This window comes from Polypterus senegalus, chromosome 13 (assembly GCF_016835505.1).
Source record: "Polypterus senegalus isolate Bchr_013 chromosome 13, ASM1683550v1, whole genome shotgun sequence".
NCBI lineage: Eukaryota > Metazoa > Chordata > Cladistia > Polypteriformes > Polypteridae > Polypterus > Polypterus senegalus.
The window spans coordinates 107,227,443-107,238,667 of record NC_053166.1 but is presented as its reverse complement, the minus strand read 5'-3'; the positions used below and the strand labels follow the sequence as shown (position 1 = coordinate 107,238,667).

At 38.7% G+C, this 11,225-nt stretch overlaps 1 protein-coding gene across 2 annotated transcripts in view; it reads right to left on the bottom strand.

Moving 5' to 3' along the window:
• Window positions 1-11,225, bottom strand: part of ppp1r12c (protein phosphatase 1, regulatory subunit 12C) — a 252,081-nt gene that overhangs the window by 125,666 nt on the left and 115,190 nt on the right. For both annotated transcript variants that reach the window (XM_039773835.1, XM_039773836.1), the window contains exon 9: window positions 4,872-4,984. In XM_039773835.1, coding sequence (XP_039629769.1) covers window positions 4,872-4,984 — 113 coding nt within the window. The remainder of the gene's footprint in view (window positions 1-4,871; window positions 4,985-11,225) is intronic.

The window sequence follows — 11,225 nt, the reverse complement described above, 5'->3', positions numbered from 1 at the left end:
CATCACTCTCGCATACAGCATCTCCTTGTGTAAAGTGCGCCAAATGGTTTAACGATGCACAGTGACTCCATCTGCTGCAAGATGATGTTGTAGGTCTTTGGTGCTGGTCTGTGGGTTGACTCTGACTGTTCTCACAATTCATCGCTTCATCTATCCGAAATCTTTCTTGGTCCGCCACTTCGAGCCTTAACTTGAACTAAGCCTGTGGTCTTCCATTTCCTCAATATGTTCCTAACTATGGAAACAGACAGCTTAAATCTCTGGGACAGCTTTCTGTATCCTTCCCCTAAACCATGATGGTGAACAATCTTTGTCTTCAGGTCATTTGAGAGTTGTTTTGTGACCCCCATGTTGCTACTCTTCAGAGAAAATTAAAGGAGGCGGGAAACTTACAATTGACCCCCTTAAATACTCTTTCTCATTATAGGATTCACCTGTGTATGTAGGTCAGGGTTCACTGAGCTTACCAAGCCAATTTGAGTTCCAATAATTAGTTCTAAAAGTTTTGGAATCAATAAAATGACAACGGTGCCCAAATTTATGCACCTGCCCGATTTTGTCTGAACAATTATTGCACACTTTCTGTAAATCCAATAAACTTCATTTCACTTCTCAAATATCACTGTGTGTGTCTCCTATACGATATATTTAACTGACATTTTTTATCGTAACAACCAACGATATATATTTTTTTACAGGAAAATAATGACTATTAACAAGGTTGCCCAAACTGCATATATATGTGTGTGTGTGTGTGTATATATATATATTTTAGGGATGCACCGAAATGAAAATTCTGGGCCGAAAACGAAACCGAAATTTTTGGATGCACTTGGCCGAAAACCGATACCGAAACCGAAAATGGCTTCATTAAAAAACATGTTTAAAATATTTTCTTTTTGTTTGTATTAAAAAAACTACAAATTAATTAAGCATTTAAACTTTTATTGATAATAAATAACAGTAATAAGGCTGTTTAACAATAACAAAACTAAATAAAATTTCTTTCTGTAACAAAATTGTGCAAAAAAAATGCTAGCTGCTTTTTTACTTCAATTTTAAATTACTGTACCAAACAACAGTACACAAACAGAAGAAAAATAAATAAATCCAACCTCTTACTGTAAACAACATAACTATACACACTAAATTGGTCTGCTTTTAATTTAAGCAAAAGAAGCAGGTTTATCTTTATGAACAAAAGTTTTTCAGTTTTCTGGCTGAAGACACAGTTCCTCTTCTCATGAAGAACATACTGCACTGAATAAAATCACTCAGTCTGTGCTAGCTTTTAGTGCCTTTACGAATTGTGCAAAATATTACCTGCATTAAACGTTTTACTTCAATTTTAAATTACTGTGCAAAACAACATTGCAATAACAGAATAAATAAATCAAACCTTTAACTGTAAACAACATCAAATTAGGCTGCTTTTATTTTAGCAAAAGTGGCAGATTTCTCTTTATGAACAAAAGTTGTTCAGCTTTCTGGCTGGAGAGACGATTTCTGTTCTCATCAAGAACATGAGATGCTGCACTGAATAATCTCTCACTGTCTGTGCTGGTGCTTGGGGCAGATAAGTACTTGCGCGCAGTCCATGCAAGCAAAGGAAAGCGATCTTTGTTCACGCGCCAGTAGTCAAGTGGATTGTCACTTCTGCCAATGGGTAGTTCAGCTAGATAGGTTGCTACTTCTTGTGAGGCTGCGCTTGCTCTTACACCGCTGTGGGTTGGGACGCTTTCCTGTAAAATTTAGTCAAACATATCAGAAAGCGAAGGAATGTGCCTCATCACTTGTATGCGTGACCGTTTCTCAGGCACAGTTTGCTCTGTTCTCCCGTCGCGGCTTGTGCTTCACAAGAGGTTTCAAGAGCCGTAAGCTCTGTTTGCACCATTTCGCGTACATCCTGCCTTTTCTCATTGTCAAAGTAATGGTCTTTAAAGCGTGGATCTAATATTGTTGCAATGCCGTAAAGAGGGTTGGACTCAATGTCTTGGAAGCGTTTGTTAACAGCCTCCAGTAGAGTTTTTTTTAGCTGTTTTTACGCCATGATCTGTTTCCGCCTCTTTTCCAAGCAGGCGCTTCAGAGCTGCGATCAGTGGAATAACTTCAGCAACAGACGCTTCAGCTGAGCTTATTTCCTTGGTTAACTGTTCGAACGGGCGAAGAGAGACAATGTTTTCCACCAACATCCACTGATGTGCACTCAAAGTTGCTGGCAGGTCGTGATCTGTCATGTATGCAGCTAAAACCGCTTCTGTTCAAGTAATCCTTGCAACATATAGTATGTACTGTTCCAGCGAGTGGCCACATCTTGCTGTAGTCGTTTGTTGGCATCCCAAACTGTTTTTGCAAATCTTGTAGTCTGGAATAAGCAAGCGGAGAATGCTTAAAATGTCCCACAATTTTTCTCCCAGTTGCTGTGATTTCTGATATGCTCCGCTGACTAAGCACTCCCTCATTCACAGCCAACTGCAGCGTGTGTGCCATGCAAGGTATGCTCTTTAATCCACTGTCATCCATAGCCTTTATCATGTTCCGTGCATTATCTCTCACAATCACATGCACTTTAGACTTGTCTATATTCCAAGTTTCAAACATGTTAGCCAAAGCATCGGATATTGCTGCTGCAGTGTGTGAGCCGACAAACTCCTGTGCATGAAGCAGAATGTTTTGCAATTTAAACTCGCGTTTATCCACTGCGCTGTCAAACTGAGCATGCTAGTTGGACTAACGTCAGAGCTCCATATGTCTGTGGTAAAACTTAGAGCAGAGATATCTGTGGTCATGAGCTCATGAACATGTTTTGCAACACGCCATACATTTCAGGTAGAGAGGTCTCTGCAAAATACCGTCTGCTTGGCAGTGTGTAACGCTGCTCAATGTGGTGTATTAGCCTACAAATCCGATGTCCTCCACGACTGAAAACGGCTGGTCATCTAAAGCAATGAATTCCATTACTTTCTCTGTTATGTCACGTGCTTTAGCACTGTCATTTGCAAATTTCTTAATTTTTTCAAAAAATGTGGCAACCGAGGGTGTTGATGTGCTAGTTGGCTTAGTTTTAACGAACGTTGTTTGACGGTATTCCTCAAATTCAATTGCGTGTCTTGACTTAAGGTGGTGTATTAAACCTGTAGTCAAAATGTCTTTGCTGTTGAACCCCTCTTGAAACTTTTGCAGAGCAAATGTTGCATATTGCAACTTTGCTGTCCTCATCTGAAACTTTGAAGTGCTTCCAAACCGCCGACATACTCCGTGTTTGATGCGTAATGACAGCCGAACGAGACGGAGGATGGGAGAGGCGTGGCGACAATTCGGCTTTTATTTTCGGGCTTTCTTACGTTTCGGCGAAACCGCTAATGCTATTTCGCCGAAAATTTTCGCGTCAAATTTCGTGCATCCCTAATATATATATATATATTTGTATATGTGTATATATGTATATATTTTTATATGTGTATATATGTGTATATGTGTATATATGTATATAATATATAATAATTATATATAATTTATATATAATTTTTGATAAGTACTTTTGATGCATGGTATGTTAAGCTAACAGTTCTACACTTTTCACAAGTTGTGGTTCCTGCTTTCTTTGGAATTGTTACTATACGTTTCTTTTATAATCCTTTGGAATCTTCCCTGAATCGTACATATACAGTAATCCCTCCTCGTCAAGGGGTTGCTCCAGACCCTCCCCCCCCTAATAGGTGAAAATCCATGAAGTAGAAACCATATGTTTGTATGGTTATTTTTATATATTTTAAGCCCTTATAAACTCTCCCACCCTGTTAACATTATTAGAGCCCTCTAGACATGAAATAACACCCTTTAATCAAACGTTTAAACTGTGCTCCATTACAAGACAGAGATGACAGTTCTTTCTCACAATTAAAAGAATGCAAACATATCTTATCTTTAAAGGAGCACCTTCCCGGGAGCAGAGAATGTCAGAGAGTGCGCTCGCTAAGAAAAGCAAACAATCAAAAAATCAATACATGCTTTTATGTATACAGAAGCACCGCGATAAAGCGGCATTTTGTAGAGGAGCGTCCGTGTCCTCTGTGCAAACAGCCCCTCTGTTCACACCCCCTCCGTCAGGCAGAGAGAGTGAGAAAGATAGAGAGAAGCAAACAATCAAGCATCGCGCGGGAAGCATATCTTATATCATTGAGGAGTTTTAGTTAATATGTAATACATGCTCTGATTGGGTAGCTTCTAAGCCATCCGCCAATAGAGTCACTTGTATGAAATCAACTGGGCAAACAAACTGAGGAAGCATGTACCATAAATTAAAAGACCCATTGTCCACAGAAAGCGGCGAACCAGCGAAAAATCCGTGATATATATTTAGATGTGCTTACATTTAAAATCTGCGAAAGAGTGAAGCCGCGAAAGTCGAAGCGCAATATAGCGAGGGATTACTGTAATACTGAATAATGTCCTTTTTTCTCTCTAGTCTCCAACATAGTGCAATAGTTTATCTGGTATCTTCTCAACTCTACAGGCTTTATACAGTTTCAAGCCTTTAAACACTAGAATCCCTGAAGCCTAAGAAAAAACTCGTAATCCCAAGCTACCTTAAATTATTTCACACCTCTACATTAGTTAAATATTTTAAAAAATCATGTCAGCTGATAGTAGTAAAAAGAACAAAAAGCTGGAGACAATCTCAAAAGTCTATTGCCACGTTTAAATTAAGAACAGCTTCAGCAGAGGACAGGAAATTCTTGCCTGGTGAATTTGCATGAGCATGAATTTACTTTTTATAGTGGGAAGCTCTTATGACATTTTCAAAGTACATGATGTGCTAAAATGCTAAAGGAAAAATAAACCTTTAGAAACGGAAAAGTATCACTTACCATTTTTGTGGCAGATGCATCAGCACAACTACTGCTGTTACTGTAGGTGGAAGAGGCACATGTGTTGAGTGAGGTTGAACCATTCATCTCTGGGCTCTGTTGTGTGTAGTTTTCTAGGCAACATAATAAAAAGAATCAATAGATGAACAGCAACTGTTAACTGCCATACAACCACCTTATAAACTACTTATCTAGTGATGAAAAATGAACATTACGATATATTATTTGTGTAAATTTATTTGAATACAGTAATGTGAAAAACCCTTAGGTTAATTGGGCAGAAATTGTTTATTTGCTTGTGAAAATATATAGGATTACAGTGGAACCTCAGTTTGCGAGTGTTTTGCAAGACGAGCAAAAAATTGTAATAAATTTTGACTTGATAAACGAGGGAGGTCTTGCAGTACGAGCAGTACGCATACACTTTGTCTGCAGAGCCTCACGTGATCACAACTTCTCTCTCTCTCTCACTCACTACGGGATTGTGGCTCACTTGTATAAGTCAACATCTGTGCTAGTATATAGCATTATTGTGTGTGTGTGAAAATGCCCCCATGAAGAAAAAAGTTAAAAAGGAAGGTGGTAAAAAGAAGGAGATGATTACGGTGGAAATTAAGATGGAAATCACTGAGAAGCATGAACGAGGTGTGCGAGTGGCCGACATTGCAAGATTTTATAAAAAATCTCCTTCTACGATTTGCACGATATTAAAGAAGAGAGAAGAAATAACGGGGCTAGATGCAGCAAAAGGAGTCACGAGAGTATCAAAGCAACGGCCACATGTTCTGGAAGATGTAGAAAAGTTGCTTCTCGTGTGGATAAATGACAAGCAACTAGCAGATGATACTGTGACCAAGAACTTGATCTGCGAGAAGGCAAAGGGCTTGTACGCCGACCTCGTAAGTAAACTGCCAGGTATGTCAACAGAAAATGAAGAAGGCTTCAAGCCCAGCAGGGGATGGTTTGATAACTTTAAAAGGAGAAGTGGCATCCATAGTATTGTGAGGCACAGAGAGGCCGCAAGTTTGGACGCTAAGGCAGCTGAGGCATTCGCTGCAGAGTTCCAGAGGCTCATGGTTTCCGAGCGTTACCTGCCACAGCAAGTTTTTAACTGCAATGAGACAGGGCTTTTTTGGAAAAAGATGCCAAAGAGGACTTACATTACAGCAGAGGAGAATGCAATGCCCGGTCACAAGCCCATGAAAGACCGTCTCACCCTCTTGTTGTGTGCTAATTCAAGCGGGGATTTCAAAGTCAAGCCCCTGCTCATGTATCATTCTGAGAATCCACAAGCTTTCAAGAAATGCAAGGTGCAAAAGAGCCAGTTAAATGTTATGTGGAGGTCCAACAGCAAGGCTTGGGTCACTTGTATCTTGTTTGTTGAGTGTATCAACGAGGTCTTCAGTCCTGCAGTGGAGAGAAACCTTTTAGAAAATCATCTGCCGCTCAAAGTCTTGCTGCTTTTGATAATGCTCCAGCTCATCCTCCAGACCTTGAGGACAATCTACTGGAGGAATTCGACTTCATTAAGGTCAAGTTCCTTCCTCCCAACACCACTCCCTACTTCAGCCCATGGATCAGCAGGTCATTTCAAACTTTAAAAAGCTTTACACCAAAGCACTATTTCAGCGATGCTTTGAGGTGACTGAAGGAACAAACCTTACACTCCGAGAGTTTTGAATTATAAGTAACATTAAAGTGGAAGTGAAAGCTTATTGCTAATGTAGTGGCTTATATTGAGTACTAGTAATCTTGGTAACCAGGCAGTCTAATTATTGTATGGAGGTTAATGGAAATGGTAAAAATCGGGACATGGATACACACAGATGAACATACACAGGCTTGGTCCGCAACAGAAATAAAATCCTGCAGTACTTCTTTATATTCCCTGCTTTGTGCCCCCATAAATGCAAGTTATCGCTGATATACTAACAACCTAATTGTGCTTCACTAATTCAGAATATGGAACCAATGTAGGAAGCATTTTAAGATGGAGAAGCTTTTATCTGTGGCACCTCTGCATGAGAACCACCTTTTTCAACCCTCGCAAACATATGGAGTTTTAAATGTATGGAAAAGATTTGGGATTAAATCACTTAAGAGATCTTTACATAGACGTCTTTGCATCCTATGAACAATTACATTCCAAATTTAACTTTCCAGCAATACATTTCTTTCACTATCTTCAAATCAGAAACTTTGTTAAACAGAACGTGCCCGATTTTCCTCAACTCCCACCTTCTTCTATGCTGGAAAAAATATTGCTTAGTTTTGAGGATTCAGACAGCATTTCTGCAAATATAAAACCATTTTAGAGTCCCTCCCTTTCAAAGATCCAAGAGGACAGTGGAGAAAAAGATCTCTCACTCAACATGTCAGAAAAGGAGTGGAAGGTAGCAATGCAGAGAATTCACTCGAGCTCCATATGTGCAAAGCATATTATTATTCAACTTAAAATTATATATCTAGTATATCTGTCTCGTTCAAAAATGTCCAAAATGTTCTCAGGGCAAGATCCAACCTGCGAACGTTGCAATCAAGTTCCAGCCTCATTGGGCCATATGTTTTTAGCGTGCACCAAATTAACATTATTCTGGACCAAAATCTTTAAATGCCTTTCAGACAGCCTCGGTGTCACAATCTCTCCTAATCCACTAACAGCTGTGTTTGGTGTACTTCCAGATGGGCTTAAAGTGGAGAAGGACAAACTGTAATTGCCTTTACTACACTATGGGCATGTAGACTTAGGGCTCATTATACTTCACGCTCAGAACGCGTACGCTTCCACATCATGGCTGCCACGCGTTCCCAGCGTTCATTTCATGCGTCCTCTGAGCAGGTCCTGCGAGTTGCAGTACCAGCAAAAAGTCGGGGGGCGCAGTGTGCTAAAAGTCGGAACGTGACGTCAGAGTCTCTGTTTACTATCTACATGTGACAGCAAGCCTCTATGGAGATCCTTCGGGGATTGATGTGCGCACTTTGCTGTTTGATGAATGGCTCAAATAGCGCTATACATTATGTAGCCGATGTGAAGTTGCAAAAAAAAATAGACGGCACAAAAGATGGTATGTGAGACTTTTAAAATGTATTGTGTCATTTATATATGTCTTTTTTATGTTTTAATTTTTGCAACTTAACAACAACAACATAATGTATAGCGTTATATTTGAGCCACTGAGGAAAAAATAAAGGACATGGTGAAAACGTGTATTTTGTGATTAAAGTGGAAATTTCGGCTTTAATTTCGAAATGTCCACTTTAACCTCGTAGTTTACTTTATCATTAAAGCAGACGGTCGTAAACGTCATCCCAGTTTTTAATCGCTACGAGCTTCTTGGACCCGACAGCAGGTAAAGTAAAACAAAAAATAGATGGCACAAAAGATGGTATGTGAGACTTTTAAAATGTATCGTGTCATTACGATCGGGAATATGTGACGCTTGAATATAAAAGCACCACGAATGCATCTGTATGTCGGCATTTTGCTTCAGCAGTGGAAAGCGGCAATAGATCGCCAAACAGAACAAATTAAATGTATGATATTCCATCTCTCTGCACATTTAGAATCTTTAGATTTATACTTGATATCACTTTCATGATGAAATGCATTAAAGTGTGTATGCTACATTTTACATATAATTTCGTTTAAATAATGAATACTGTTAATAAATACACACATGGGGGTGTCACGGTGGCGGAGAGATAGCACTGCTGTCTCGCAGGGAGTTATGTTGCTGGTATTTCCTGCTTGTATTCCACACTGTGCTCCGGTTTCCTTCCAAAGATATGCAGATTTGGGGATTTGGTGCTGCTAAAATGACGCTAGTGTATGTGTGTGCTTGTATTCACCTTGCGATGAGCTGAGGCCTCGTCAAGGGACTGTTTCTCACTCGTGCCCAATGCTTCCTGGAATGGACACATACATCCCTGGATTTATGGATTTAATCAATAAACATCATTTTCAGAGATATTGCGGTAAGGTGTTATCGGAATTTAATAGGTGTTTTAGGCAATTCACAACACAGAGAAGCTGAACATGTTCTCATCGTGATAATATCTCGCACTGCCACCTGGTGGATTCCTCCAGATTTACATAAAGTACGCGCGCAAGTATAAACACTACAACGCTTGCATAGCAGGAGCGTCCGCTGCAGCATGCATCGCGTGAAGTATAACTCCGGCCTAATCGTGCTCAACTGGAAGAATCCAAACTGTCCTCTTTTAAGTCAGTGGGTAACTGATGTTTTATACTATCTGAAATTGGAAAAAAAATCAAATTCTAACTTAGAGGATCTGTGCAGAACTTTTTCAAAACCTGGCAGGATTTAATCAATAACATTTTAGATTAAGCATGTAAAGCACTGAGGAAGCAGATTCTCTTCCCATTTCTTTTTCTTGTCCATTTATCTTAATACGCTTATTAAACTCATCAATTTAGTTATTTTTGCTAGCTTTAAGTTTTACTCTGTTGGCCATGCGCTCTCTCTCTCTCTCAGGGGTGGGGGTTGATTTGTTTTCAATCCTATTTTTTGTAAAAATTGATCAATTTGTATGGAACGATTAATAAAATTAATAAAATATTTTAAAAAAAGGTAAAAATCTTTTGCTAGTCTGCTGATATGGCATTGAATACTGTAATACCACTTGGAATATTTTTAAGTTCAAGTTAAGAACAGGGCCATTTTAATCACTTGCTCTGTTGCCTTGCAGATCACCACAGTACGTCAAACAAGAATGTGATGCAGCTTGTTATAATGGCCTTCTTTGCATCTCTTGAAGTGAATGAGATTCTGCCAGGAAACAGTTACTTTCCTCAGTTCTTGTAACAGCCTAAGTTTAAGGGTTTTTGAGGTCCATTTTACCAAGGGTCTTTCAAGGTGCATGTTGAAGGAAGGAGCAAAATGTGCTTAAAACCGTACTTTTACAAGGGCACTTCTCTATTCTAAAACAACCGGCTATATTAAAACAGCTTGAATAAGGCCACTGAAAAATGTGCCTCATCTGTTAATGCTTTTGTGTGTGCTTAAGAATTACCTGAATATTCTCAAACTATAATTAGTATAGGCTTAAAATGTAAAAAGGTCTAGGGTATAGTAAGTCCAGAATGCTGCTGTGGGGTATTGATTGTGCATGTTTTGTCTGCTAAGAGTTAAGAACTGGTTAAATCAAATTTACATTGCAGAACTGTTTCCACGTTATTCTTCACTGTTAATGCAGCGGATTTATACAAACAGGATTTTAATTTTATGAGTGCTAAATGTGGCCGATTTTGGGAAAATGATATCTATACAAGATCAGAAAAAAGAACTGCTTAGAAAAAAAAAAGGAGAAGGAGAGGAAAGTAAAACTGAGAATGCTCAATGCAGAGACTTCAAGCAAAATGTCAATCACCACCCGATTTATTGCCTCTTCATCTGCTTACAGAACAGTCCAGTTTGTAAGGTGAATTGCTGCATTATATTTAGTTTTGTTTAAGACACTTGCTATCTGAATAGTGCCTAAAGATCAAAATGTATTACATCGGCGTTTGTGACCGCACATTTACTGTATTCCATCATCAGTGGCCAGGAACCACATTTCATTTGGATTGGAAGGCTACAGTGATAGTCAAATCAAGTGAAGTGTGACAGAACTAGAGATAGAAGGAAGTGAACTATTGTCTTGGGAACAAGCAAATTGCAATTTTAAACTGCATATTCCCAAAACCTAATGAGTGTGAGAATAGGCAAAAAAAGAGAGAATTAAATCATTATACTGTGGACCCACATTATAAAGATCCTGCACATTTGAAAATTGGTTTATGTATTAAGGAGAGGTGTCTCCACAAGTCTTTCAATTACAAAACGGGACCTTAAACTTACTAACTCTTTACACAACAATCCTATTATCAACAACAAGAAGTGATTGGAAAACGTTACACTGCACTTTATACAAAATACATAAACAAGCCTGTTTAACTTGCAAGGTCACAAGTAGCATGCGGTTTACAGTTTTGCTCCATTTCACAGTACAATGTACAAACTGATCCAAAATATTAACATTAGTTTGGTGCAGGATACACTAATCTTTTATTTGATGTTCAATGAATTTCAAACATACTGCTTTTAATGTTTTTAATCATCTTTCAATCAGTACATCATTGCTACTATTCCTGAATTTGCCTCCTTATGTAGTCAGAACCTTCACACTAAAAGATAATAAGAACAGAATGTTCATCTTCATTGGGATATTTGTAGGCATTGGCATCATTTTTGATTGCTTTTGTGGAAATCTGTGTATATAGTTTTCATTTTCCATGTTCCACTTTTACACTGTAAACTCTCAACACAAACTTTGAGAAGAGAAAACAAATAC